The 14,076-nt window shown below is 39.0% G+C and overlaps 1 protein-coding gene across 1 annotated transcript in view; it reads left to right on the plus strand.

The window, feature by feature from the left end:
• The first annotated feature begins 848 nt into the window (after window positions 1-848).
• The window catches only part of PREP (prolyl endopeptidase), a 57,245-nt gene continuing 44,017 nt past the window's right edge, over window positions 849-14,076 (plus strand). The window contains exons 1-7 of the mRNA XM_053458888.1: window positions 849-1,100; window positions 2,076-2,150; window positions 2,739-2,872; window positions 3,022-3,152; window positions 3,471-3,680; window positions 6,387-6,508; window positions 13,874-13,979. Of these exons, the coding sequence (XP_053314863.1) occupies window positions 855-1,100; window positions 2,076-2,150; window positions 2,739-2,872; window positions 3,022-3,152; window positions 3,471-3,680; window positions 6,387-6,508; window positions 13,874-13,979 (1,024 nt within the window). The 5' untranslated portion in view covers window positions 849-854. The remainder of the gene's footprint in view (window positions 1,101-2,075; window positions 2,151-2,738; window positions 2,873-3,021; window positions 3,153-3,470; window positions 3,681-6,386; window positions 6,509-13,873; window positions 13,980-14,076) is intronic.

Below are 14,076 nucleotides of genomic sequence, written 5' to 3' on the forward strand. Positions count from 1 at the left end.
AATACTTGCATTTAAAAAAAAAACTTTTATAATACAGCTACCACCGCTCTAGTGAGAATGTTGATGAGGGTAACGGGAGCTGTACCCAAAAGCGGGTGTACCAAGCATACAAAAAAGTGCCATGCTTGTTGACGTGCATTTCCTACCTACAAAGCACAAGCTATGGAATATTTTTTAGTATTTCTTTCTTATTTATACTAGCTGTGTATAACTTACTTTTTTTTTTACATTTTCTTCATAAAAAAATAATATCTTAAAAATACAAATATGTCCTACTTGTCACGAAAACCTATATATGATTTGTGTGGGTACAAGGAAATAACAGGTGAAGAAACACAAATTGCAGTCTACAGAGGCTGTGCTGAGCTGTAATAACCTCCATAGTGTAAACGGGCCGGTCAGGGAGATTAATGACTTGCCACCCTGTTTTCCAGCAGGGGGTGCTGTTGCCCATCTGGTCCTGCGGCCCTAGGCCTAGACATCTTTAGCTAACAAACATGTCCTGAGCCCTGGCAATAAAAGGGCTAAAGGAAAAGTCACCAGCAGGACTATGTAGGGTTAGGGAAAGAGATCTTTCACATTTAACAGTTACAGTTTATCATCTCTTCTTTAAACTAAAAGTTATTGGTACTGCGCATTTAATCACTGGGTATGTTTACCGTTATACTGTATTATTTATCTGTGTATCAAGCGACACATATTTAACTTGTAATACGATTTTACTACCTATCTAGTTATTGGCAATTCATAGCCATGCAACGTACAAGTCGACAGTCCACGTGGAGCCCTGTAGATGGCGCTGCAGTTTTCAATGCTAGTTTTTAGCTAAGCCCCGTGCTTCCCTCTTGATCGAAATGACGAAACTCTCCGGGATTTATGCCGCTTCCTATTGCTTTCGGTTATTATTGATCCCTCCCACCCGCCGTACAGTTCGAGGCAGCTCTCTCGTTTGTCTGTTTCCTCTTGCCCCTGTGCCCGCCAGGCCTACCGTTCACCCGAGCGCTGTTTACCGTCTGAGCCCCGTTGTCCATTCATTGCGCTCAGCAAGCACCATGAAGCAGAGTTTCGAGTACCCAGAAGCCGCAAGAGATGACACAGCAGTGAGTGACGGGGCACAAGATGGATAGAGCAGCCCTTGCACATGCCCACTAACCGATAGGCAGCCGTATTCATTGATAAGTGTACATGTAGTGTAGGTCCTTAGTTAGTTTAATAGACTTAGTTTGCTTGTTTGGGGGCACATACGGGTTACAGGTTTCTCTATATAATACTATAGGATCCCTCATTCTAGCCAACGTTTCCAGAGCACTGTATGTTACTAAAGCATCCTTTGTCAATGAGCATCCTTTCAGGTGTTCCTAAGAGACATGTCATCATCAGCACTGTAGGCTGATTGATGCCCCGTTGTACAGTGCTGCGGAATATGATGGCGCCATATAATTCAATAAATAATGCCCTTGGAATAAATATCACTGATCATTCTTTTGTATGCTTCTATGTCTAATATTATATGAGTGCAATTGTACATAATTGACATTGTCCTTTTGAATAAATGACTTTGCTAGCCAGACCTGCAAAGTGGTGCTCATTTATCATTATTTATTGTTTTATATAATGCCATCAAATTCTGTAGCGCTGTACAATGGGTAGACAGGGCATAATAAGTAGTATCTAACATAAGGATTTGACTTACATTTAAATGCTGTTTATACATGTATTATGTATTAAAATTATTCTAAAGTTTGGTTTTTTTGGTCCTTTATTTTTATTCTATTTAATAATATGAAACCACGCAGCGTGTCTTACAATACAAACATTCAAAGGGTATGAGAAAACTATAATTGACAGACTAAGACAAACCAATATGCATGTCTACAATCCAGCGCTCAGATATGATGGCTGCAAACATGGTTGCATAGGGTACTTCTTTCTTATGACTGATAGATCTTTATTGATCGAATGGGGGCATCTACACTGCTCCCTGTCCTGTTCACTGGGCTTCAGAAACCACTTTGCTTTGTTGTGACACATTACCTTTCAATTAAAGACACCACAATGTCATTGTTTCTTAATAGGTGGATAACTATCATGGCGAGACAATATCTGATCCGTACAGATGGCTTGAAGATCCAGATAGTGAGCAGACAAAGGTAAAAATGTAATCAGTCTGGCGAGGCCTATCTAATTTTTCATGGCTATATTGCGTACCAAGGAGGTTGTATTTTAACCCAAAATAGGCTCAAGCAATTTTAAGCCTTCTCTGGCTACCATCAATGAGGCACATGTATGGCAGGAGAAGGGCTGCTAAACCCTCAGGTTTGATTTAAATCTATTTTTTTTTAAAACAAAGGTCATCCATAATCTGTGAACACTAACTTTGCCAGTTAATTTCTTCTGCTAGAAGTTCTGAGATTGCCCTACAAAATGAATATACAGTGGGATTTCTTGTGCAGTTTCAGTGACAAAATTTTTGAGATTAGCCATTCATAAATAAATAAACCAGATGAGTTAAAACCGTGGAATTAACCACCGTGAGTAGTTTAGTGTATAATTTTAAAGTACAATATATTACTTTTAAAACCCAGAGTGCATAAAAAAATCCCCTATATACATATGTGTTTAAGACAAGATATTTTAATATTTATTCAAATGTCATTTTTATTGTTGTGATGAGTTAAAGATGCTTCATGATCTTTCCTTTTTAATATATATTGAATGCCTTTTCTTTGTGTGTCCAGGCCTTTGTTGAAGCCCAGAATAAGGTGACTATGCCATTTCTAGAGCAATGCCCGGTCAGAGGAGTATTCAAAGAACGTATGACTGAGCTATATGACTATCCCAAGTACAGCTGCCATTTCAAGAAAGGCAATAGGTAACTATCATGGGTAATGTGCTGTCTGGCTCCTCTGTCTAGTTGATTCATTCATACAGTTGTAGAAGACTTTTTTTTTTTTCTTTTTTTTTTTTTTTTTTTTTTTTTTAGTAATCACTAACAGCAAAATCTTTCGTCTAATCCTGCAGGTACTTTTATTTCTACAACTCTGGGCTGCAGAACCAACGAGTGTTGTATGTTCAAGATTCCTTGGATGGAGAACCCCGTATATTTCTTGATCCCAACACATTTTCTGAAGATGGTACAGTTGCCCTACGAGGTCAGTTTTCTATATTTTAGGAGTATTTCTGTTTATTGAAATTGTGAAAAGTGTAAGGTTATTATCTTTCTTTGCTTTGCTTGTTTAAATAACTCATCACCATGTAGTGTACATGAGATTCTATGTTAGTAAGCAGGGTCCTGCATTTACCAAACAGAAGATTTTAATAGCTTGAAGCAAAATAATAGGTTGCGTGAAATTGAAACCAGGATGTAAAATGTAACCGTAAATAAGTGGTAGAATATTAGATGAATGCTTGCATTTTTATGTACTTTGACATTTCCTTGGACATTGAACAGCTACCTCTGCATTTTCCAGGTTATGCTTTCAGTGAAGATGGAGAATATTTTGCCTATGGATTAAGTGAGAGTGGTTCTGACTGGGTAACTATCAAATTTATGAAGGTGTCCAGTAGAGAAGAGCTCCCAGACATCCTTAAGAGAGTGAAGTTCAGCTGTATGTCTTGGACCCATGATGGAGTGGGGGTGTTCTACAATTGCTATCCAGAGCAAGATGGTAAAAGTGATGGTGAGTTAAGTCTCGGTGTATTCATTATATGCTATAAAAAAAAGGAGCGTCATGAATAAAGAGCAATTTTGATCCAATTACCACAGCGACCAATGAAATGTTTTTTATACATAACTCCCAATGTGCTCACTGGATAACAAATGGCAATAGCTTTCACCAAGTAAAGTTAAATATGAGGTACCATTGAGCAACTTGAAGGGTATTAATTCATTCATATGTTTAAGGAGAATAAAGAACAAAAGAAACAAACTAGTAAAAACAAAGCTTTTGCCTAGCTCAAATGATGTTTATAAAGACCCCATAAGGTGACACGTGCCACCTCTCTCCTGTGTGAGTTGCTTGTCCCTCACTTTATCCCTAATGGATTTTGGAATATTATAAATTAAGAAGTGCAAGAGAAATTGTAGTAATTATTGTGCCTCTAATCCCCAGGGTGCAGTATCTAATCATACAATTCACGCTACACAGAGGGAGCATACATTTCGAATCCCACGGCTTATTCAGAGCATTCCAGATGTAATCATTGAGCCGTATATTAACAGCTCTTTTTGCAGTTTAGTATCTGCTTGCATGGTTCTCTGCCTAATTATCTTTCTATCTTTTTGTTCTTTTCATTTTAAATACTTCTCTTTTTAGTGTTTTAATTTTCCGTTGTAGGAAAACATGTTTTATCCTGACAGACTAATAAAGTATACAAGATTATGTGCATAGTTTACATTATGGAACCAAAAACGACAATAGACAGAAGTAATATTTGTACAGTTCTGTACTCTAATTAAAGCACTATTCTATGTATGCTTTTTGTCCTGATTAAAATCACCCAGGTGGCGAGTTAAAATGTTTATTATGTTTTGATAATGAATGTAATGTTGTTTTCCAGGCCCACAACATGGGTGCAGGAATATTTTTCCTGCTATTTCATAATCTGCTTCCTTTACATGCTGTCAATCGGACAACAAGGGAACAAGGATAGATTCAAAATGTTTCCTTTTTCTCAAATGTTTATGGCTGTTTAAATATGTATCATACTCTTGATGCTGTGTGATCATTTTTGGCCTTTAAGTGCCAAGTGTAAGCTTGTTCTAGAGAACTGCATTGGGATGCGGGTCCCGCGGGTGTTCTTGCTGGTGTTGCGGGCGGTCAGGCACTGTATCTGTGGGTCTCGGTAATCCTGCGCAGTCCCGCAAGGCTGCCTTCGCACACAGTGTCTCTTCTCTTGCTCGACCTAGGAACCCAGAGGAGTCACGTGATGTGACGTCACTTCCCGTGACTCCGCCTTGTTCTTGGGCGGAACAAGAGAAGAGATGCTGTGAGGGAGCAACACGAAGGCAGCCTTGTGGGACTGCGCAGGAAATCTGCAGTTCAGGTAAGGAGGTGGGCGGGATTGGACACATGTGGCGGGAGCGGGAAGGATTGGACACACATGGAACCAGCGGGATTGGACACACGTGGCGGGAGCGGGTGGGATTGGACACACATGTGGCGGGAGTGGGCGGGATTGGACAAGAAATCAGAGGGAGCAGACGGGAGCAGGATTAAAAAAGCAGTCCCGCACAGGGCTCTAGCTTGTTCCATGCAAGTACATATTTTCAGTAGCCATTTTGCATTTTATTTGCACCACTAACGCCTGAAGCATTTTCTGTCCTGTCTGCAATTTATTGACTATCTGGGAAACGTAGCATATTACTTGAGTTCACCCAGCATTCCATTAACCAAGAGAAGAACACTGTATAAAGGAAGTCTATATCATAGCAATAAAAGCACTTACTTTCTTTTACAGAAGCACACATTATTTTTTAAGACACCCTCTTGGAGTTATGAGATGAAATAAAACTGCTATAGCCTTGAGGGTCAATTTTTTCTCTGTCTGACTGCAGTTCGGCATATATTGTACACTCACATTGAATCTTCTCACCAATTTCCGGTCCTGTTAAAATCACCTTTTGTGAGACTGCTCAAGCTTTGGGATCTCAATCTGCCTTTGGGTTCCTTTTGTTAGTGTTCATCATGAGATTTTTTGGGAAAAGGTTCCAGGTTGGGTGAAGATAAAACTTTATATTTATCAAGGGTACTTATAAAGAGAAAAAAATATTATCGTGTCAGCACCCTGGCCCAATACAACTTCCCAGTCAAACTGGGAATTTGTTTCAGCGACAGACTTTTGTGTAAACAAGGCAATAAATATAACTAGTACTAAAACGTGAAATTTTATATTTTTTATTTAGAAGAAAACTGATAAAACTATTTTACTTGCTAAACTATTACCAAATATATCCATATTTATAAAAACTAGTAATACAATTTCTAAAAACTAGTAATAAAATAGTACCTGGTGTGGGCTTCAGATACACAAGGAGCGCTGAAGTGCACATCTGAAGTGTGCATTTCTGTACAATCAGGGATATCCGACAATCATGTCCACTTATCAGGCCCTCCATAAAGTCCAGAATTAACCATCTTCCTCATAACAATTTGAAGTAATTTGGAGTGAATTGCCTATTTTATATTGTAAGAGATGTGCTGTGCATGCCTAGGACCCGATACATGGTAACCTGTACTGAAGTAAGCTGGGATTTTGTCTCAAGTACCCCTTCAGTAACTTGATTGGCGTAAGAAGGCAGAAGCATTATTTGAAGGTGGTTTGAGTTCTTGTACTGTGTGCATATAATCTTTATTGCCGTCTAACATTTTTTTTATTATGCAAAGGAACTGAAACCTCCACCAACCTGCACCAGAAGCTCTTCTATCATGTCCTAGGCACCGATCAGTCAAAAGACGTCCTATGTGCGGAATTCCCAGATGAACCTAAATGGATGGGAGGTGCTGAGGTAAACAACCACATTTTTATTCCTTTTCCATTACAGTGGTGTGTACAGGGCTGTGTGAAATGGATTTTCTTCGTGTGTGCCCTTTGCTGACCTTTAAAACAAGTTAACACCTTAGAACGTCAAATAACTAAGCACTCAACCAGTAAAGTGTCCCATCTCTGAATGTAATATAAGGACCTAAATAAGAACGACTGCCAGACCTAAATAAGAACGACATTTAGGGATCAGTGCTTTCAGGGATCAGTGAAGGAAATAAATCCATTTAGCTGTGTGTGTGTGTGTAGATGGAAGCTCTGAAGCCAGTTTTGTCTTCTCTATAAACAGGCTAGTGTGCTGATTCAACCAAAGGGCAGATAAGCAACCCCGTGCAGGCACAAGGAAGGTGGGAGGACACAATTCCCTTAAATTAAATAGTTAAACCAGTGTACTATGTATCTTGCTAAAACAACTTGGGGAGAGGCCTTTAATCACAGTGAGAATTCTATGGCCCCCACGCCCTCTATTGCTCTATTTCCCATTACTGGGTGTGAATACTATTGAGTAAATTGGATGTAATCCAGTTGAGGGCATATCATTGGAGTTGTTGAGAAGTTTGTTTGTATCCTCTAATTATGATATATGGAATTGCATACCCTACTGTGGTGCCCCTAACAGCTAATAGGAGGCTGATGGATTGTAGCAATCTGCACCCACTGGAAGTTTTGATGGGAGTCATTAAATCTGACCCATTAACTCTACACTTTGGGTCTGTTTACTACATAGAGAGTCTGCGGGTGAAATAAAATGTTCAACCTAATGATCTTACTAAACATCTATTTACATATATTATGCAGGGCCAGCTTAGCCCTTTTTGCAGTAGAAGTTCATTATGAAGCTCCCATTCATAATATGTAGTGATAATATTTTACTATGTGTGAGTATATAGTTTTTAAAACACACTTTGAGAATAAAATATACCTTTATACATAGTATAGAGACACAAAAGCAAAACAGCACCATTTATTTCCACTGCTGTTTATTCGTCACTCAGACATAGCATAAATAAACCATAAACATAGATAAAACAACAACTGTTGGCTTCAAGGCAGCTTCTCTGCATTATTCATTTTATTAAGGAATCCTGCCAGTTGGAGGCAACACCTCGTTGTACCTACACATCTGTCTCAGGTTAAAATGATTTTACACTTCCCTTTTTGGACAGTAGATGGCAGTGTCAACCTTGAAGTAAAATAAGAATAAACCGTAAATAATGAACTTTCTTGCTTACACTTTTATATTTTGATTTAAACTTCGTATTATGTATCTGTGATGCACCATTCATTATATTCTTTTCACTAATGAGCAGTGGGGGAAAATGGTTTAGTGTTGTATATTAGACCTTGCATTTTCCTATTTTGTCAAATTGTTATGTTATATATTACTAGTTATGTCCTGTTTACCTATTGTACTACACTGTGGAATGTGTTGGTGCTATATAAAACAACAATCATAATAATAATGCTTAGTTACTTCTAAATGATATGATGTATTTGTTGGACAACAGAGATATAAATGTAATTAAATCGTAGCCTTAGAAATATTATTGGTCAAATCTTTTAAAAAGCTGCTTTGTTATGTAGGTGAATTTATTTACCTCTTTTGTTGACTCTTTATTGTTGAAATTAAAAGCACTATGATGGATTGTTCCTGCATTTTTACATGTGCCCTTTTTTATTGAATACAGCGTTCTTATGATTGAATTACTTAAAATAATATCACACTTTGGTGATTGGAGAAGTGCTCCTGCTGTATTTGGTGCATTGTGTAAAATATGCGCTTTTTTTAGTGCAAACAATTTCTTTAATAATCTGTGCAGAAACTTAATACAGAGGACTATCGTTGCTGAATACATCACAAGACCAAAGTGCTTCTGTGATGTTTCAAGGTTCAGAATGCCACACAGTCCTTGTGAGGTTCAAATAACACGTTTTCCTTTTATTTCCCAGTGTATTTGAGAGAGACGGTCAGGGAACGGGCAAGGTAATATTTGCCTGTTGGTGATGTGTGTCCTTTAATGCTGATAGAAGTCATCTGTAACGCGTTAATGAGGGGCCTTCCGTATTCCCTTATGAATCTCATCGTTATGCTTTTTGTATACCAGGCATTGTGGTACACATTGTAGTTTGTAAAGCGGATCTTAAAATAATTAGCATCAATACGGCTCTCCAGCCAATATATGCTCTTAATACTATCCTCTTTACAAATGGATCATTTGCTTCCTGTTATATAGTAAGTTAAAAATGTTTTCAAATAGCATATTTATGATGAAATACCTGGACTCACATTTCTCATCATTTTTGATGAGCGAATGATGAATCTCAGCATACAACCTTCCATCCCGTTGTAATAAATAGCTGATTGAACAGGTTTTTAAATAGCTGTAACTGTAACCTTTTTAGGACGAAAGAGGTTGTCGCGATTAATGCCGGATGCATTTTCACAGCAGGTATGATGACATATTTTAGTAGCTTTAAAAATTGCCATATAGTGTATAAAAAGATAATACAAAATATATGTCCGTTTTTTTTTTTTTTGACCTTCTATTGACCATAACAGATCTGCCAGTTTGACTGAATCCCCCCCACATGACACATCAGTAAAGTAAATAAGTGGATGTGTTGGTATTAGAGATTTAGAAAGAAACAATAGATATGTAACAGATTTATTTTAATGCCAAATTTATTTTTGGTGGCAAGTCTGCTGTAATGGCATCATGACGCTTACATTGCCAAATGCCTAGACTTTTATTATAAACCGGTACTGTGTTGCCATTGCCTGGGGTTGAGAATGATCTATTGTATAATGTAATGAACTGAGCGCAAATATTAGTGGAATAGCTACTACCATGAAGTTGTGTTGATAATTTAAAGTGATGCATATGGCTTAATTGTTCATCACACATTACTATGCTGTTTAGAACGTAAAGAATCTATGCATCTCATAATACAAAGCTTTCATCCTTCTTATTTAAATTGTGCTCTATTAGTAATAAACTTTTTGTTTTATTTTCTTGGTTTATGAGCAGTTACATTTAGCTTCGTATGTGGAATTTGTGACATCTATGTGTCTAAACATTTTGATTGTTGTGCAAAAGAGGGCTTTTGTCACATTTCACTTTAAACGTGCAGAATTGTTGGCTGTGTGGTGTTCTCCGATTCACTTGCATGATCCAGAGTAGTCCTTGCACGCATTTGATGAGAACTAAACGGATTGGAAAAGTCTGTAAGCGGATGGGGCTCTTAAGACCCATGCATCTCCAACCCTATTCTGTGCTTAAAAACAGTTTCTAAAACATCAGGCATATGAAAATGATGAAGCCCATGTAACATGCATAAATACATTGGGTCAGCAAAGAACTCAAGCTTGTACTATCAGGAAAGCCTTGCAGGTTTAAGGACTAGCCCAGTGAAGCTGATAAGAAAGCCAGAGCTCCACGCAAACCATCCAGCCCTAGCGGAACTCCTGTAAAAAGAATACAATCTGTTTAAAGGAAGGTTCATGAGAGTTGTTTGCTTTTTAGGAGCACGTGCTACCTGTTCTACCCGTTCCTTAGTTTTCTCCTAATGGCTGTTTGTACCCCATGTACATGCACAATGAAGTATTTGGCTATTATACAGGACTCCTATCAAGCTACACGTATTTTTTGCTGGTATGCACAGCAAATTTAGTTCATAATTGCATTCCCCCCTAACATTTCAGGTGTCAAAATCAGGACACCCTGGTTAGGGCCAGGCACAAGACAGGCTGTCTGCCTTATTCGTCAGGTTCCCTCTCAGACGAAAAGCATTGCGGGGTTGCCACGTGGGGGTTGTTGAGGCCTGGGGGCAGATGTGCATAACTGGGGGGGCAGGTTGGCAAATAAAAGGAAATAATAAAAAATATTTTTCTCAATCATAGCTTTTATTTAAAAAAAATAGTTTACAGGGGTTAGCATTTACTGGTAAAACTTTTTTCCTATAGGGTCGTCTTTTATTCAGGCTTTTTCTTTTTTTCCTAACTTAATATTTAATTATAGGGTCGTCTTATAATCGGCAAATACGGTACATACATTCAAACTGCAGTATCCTGATAATGTGGCCCCTTTCTTTGAGAACGCTGAAATTTGGTTAAGATGGTACCTCTATTGGCCATCTAAGATAGATTTCGAGACCATAATTTCTTCTAAGATGTTAATTGCACAGATTTTTTTTATTTTTTTTTTTTTACTATTTTTGTTCTAACAATTGTTAATGAGGGAATCATTTTTAAATAAACATGTCATCAATGAAACTAGAGTTAACATACATCTGACAGCCTTGTTAACTACCTTGCCGCTCTGTTTAGACAATAACTTAGGGTTCTTCCATCTGTTAATGCTGCTCCTGCGTGCAGCTTGGGAAAATTAGAAAAGATTTTTCTGTCAAAGGTGTGCATTCTCCTTACTTAATTTATTATCAAGTATGTGACAAATGTTATATCCTAAAGGTTTAGTGTTCCTGACACCCCCACTCTGACACTACTTTAATATGCATTCTGCCAAAACTAACCAAAAATAAATTGCTTCAATGACACAGACAGGCTAGTCAGGCAGCATCAGGAAAGTGGTACCTTTGAAATCAATGGCAGCACTTCCCTCATATGCGCATGAGGATCTAAGCGGGGCCCCCCATGTGCGAGAAGATTTGTTCAGTCGATTCTGTAGAATAATTTGCAAAACAGAATAAACAAAAACGTAAAGGCACCACGCAGCTCTCATATGCATTAATGTCCCTTTGTTTCATGCCTGGCCACGTGAAATATACTTCTCGGTATTTGCAGGTACATAGAATTTCTCTTTAGAGCTGGAGTGAGTCGCTCACATTTACCGCTCAGATGTTTGTTGCATGTACAGACTTCAAAACTAGGTGTGTTGTATTTAGTATGTTTTGTTTGTCACAATGTGTTTTTTTTTTTTTCTTTTTCGTAAGCTCCTCATCTGCACTATGCCAGTCATTCCATTGGCTCCTTGTACCCTTCAGAATAAAATTTCTGACCCTGACCTAGAGAGCCCTTAACAACTCTGCACCCCCCCATAGCTATACCATCCGGTCCAAACACCCCTAACCGCCCTCTTCATGACCAGCGTCTCTCTTCTGCTTCACCCGTGCTGTACCAGTTTCTGAAATTCCCTTCCCCATTCCATCAGATTTTTTTTCTCTTGTACGCAATTTTCAAAAGATTTCTGAAACCCACCTTTTTTGAGAAGCGTACAACCTTTCCTCTAAGCACTCTCAGCCATGATCTTAATCAAAGCATCTGAACAATAAGCAACCTCAACAGATCATCTGGACCTAATCGAATCATCTCCATCCAAGCATGGATCCTTGTATCTCTTATTGTTTCACTTCCTCCTCAACCACCAACTAGATTGTAAGCTCCTAAGAGCAGGCCCTCTTCTCCTTTTGTACCAGTTTGTTATTGTGTGTGACCTTAAATTATCCTACTGATTTTAACAGCACTAGGGAATCTGCTGGCACTATATAAATAAGCGATGCTTAGTTTAGTAGCTTCCTCAAGGAAGCCGTAATCTATTTCTCATTGTTGAAGAAGTAGCATTAACAAAATTAATTTTCCTGTATTAAAGGTCTCTTCCTTCTTTCTCATCAAATCAACTGCTGTCAGCAACTTAATAATGGGGGATTATTGGGGAGGAATGATGATGATGTAAATACTGTGTAGAGGAAGTTAAGAATGTTGGCACACACATGGTTTTAACTAGACTTGTGCATTCGTATTCGGGCGAACATAAAAACGAACAAGAAGGGTGCATTTTCGTTGTTCAGCCTGAATACTGAACATACGAACAAGGCGGCGGCAAGACGAAGACACACAAGACCAAGAATCTTCGTGTTCATCTTAGTTTACTAATCTCCCTGTTCTCCCAATCGGTTGATGCTAGAGGATACCCCTGCCGGCGACCAATAAAGTTGTTCTTATGGCCCTTTAACTCCTGACGGCGAACCTACAGATTTCTGCTCCAGTTAACCCCTGCAATGCTGCATAGATAACGGGAGCCGTCAGGAGTTAAAGACCTTTAACTCTTGGAGCTGGGAGACAGGCCAAGTTCCCCGTCAGGAGTTAAAGGACCAAAGCGACTCTATTGGTCGCCTGGAGAACACTCCTCTGGCATCAACCAGTTGGGACCTTTTACTCTTGGAACGGGGAGACCAGTGGTTGCCAAGTTGCGGCACCAGGATTTTAAAAGTCTGTCCGCTCATACAGACCTTTAACTCTTGGAACGGGGGTCTCCCCAGGCCAAGTTCCGTGTTGGGTGTTAAAGGGCTGTGCGAGTCTAGTTTTAACACCTAACTTTGAACAAACATGTTAACGTATAAATGTATATTAGCATATATAATGGGTCTCTTCACTAATGTGCTGGAATATAGATTAGATTTTTTTTAAACTTTAAAGGGCCAGGGCATCATTCTATACGGATCACTTTAAAAATAATGCAGCCTGTGATATCCTATTCGAGACTCGGGTTTCAAATAAATCCCAGATTCCAGAAGTCTCAAGTGGTTTTCTTGTCATATTAAACAAGAACATGTTTGAACAGGTACTGTGGCACTAATGTATGCATTGAGCAGCAACTCAGAAGTCTACATCGTATGTAACTATAGGGATACAATCTACATTTTTTGGAAGCCATATAGGCAACCTGGCTGCTTTTAGTTACTCCACTATGTTTGTATGGATGTGGGAGGAGGGCACTGGAGGTATAACTATTGTTGACCGACCTAGGTCTTTGATGAACCTTATGGACATCCTTGGCTGTAAAATTGAATTTTTTAAATAATGGAAGGATTGGTTGTAAGGAAGTACATAGCACTGATAATAAGTCTTTTTACGACTTTACGAAGCCATGTACGAATTGCTGCAGATCCCAGAGGCCTACCTACCAGTATTTCAATCAACTCCTCTGTCATCCCAGAGTCTTTAACTATTGGCATACCTGGCAACTTCTCGGCTCCGGCTACCCGGAGCCTTCCCTTGGGGGACGCGGCCAGGACTGTACACTGACGTCGGCGGGCGGTCCCGCTGATGTCGGGAAGAAATGGGCGGGGAGCGGGGCGTGTCAAGACCGCGCAACACGGAGGAGTCAGGTCTTGAACCGGAGGAGCAGCGCTCACCCAGCAATCTCTGGGTCACACCCGGAGAGTTCCCAGGTATGACTATCGGTCATACTGCTCTAGTCTGCAATATTGTGGAATTTTGACTCTTTAACAACACAATACATCCCCTTTGTTAATTTTTTTTTTATGGTATGTATTCAGATAATACTCTTTCTTTTATTTTTATTTTTTTAAGGTCTCTGATGATGGAAAATATGTGTTACTGTCCATCCGTGAGGGCTGTGATCCAGTTAACAGGCTTTGGTACTGTGATTTGCATGCACAGCCAAATGGCATTACTGGTGAGTAATTGCATCTTAATTGTTTAATGCTTTAACCTTCGTAGTACTTTAATGTTGTTTTAACAGTATTTTGCAGTGCGCCTGGACTGAAGATTTA

Source organism: Spea bombifrons, chromosome 3 (assembly GCF_027358695.1).
Source record: "Spea bombifrons isolate aSpeBom1 chromosome 3, aSpeBom1.2.pri, whole genome shotgun sequence".
NCBI lineage: Eukaryota > Metazoa > Chordata > Amphibia > Anura > Pelobatidae > Spea > Spea bombifrons.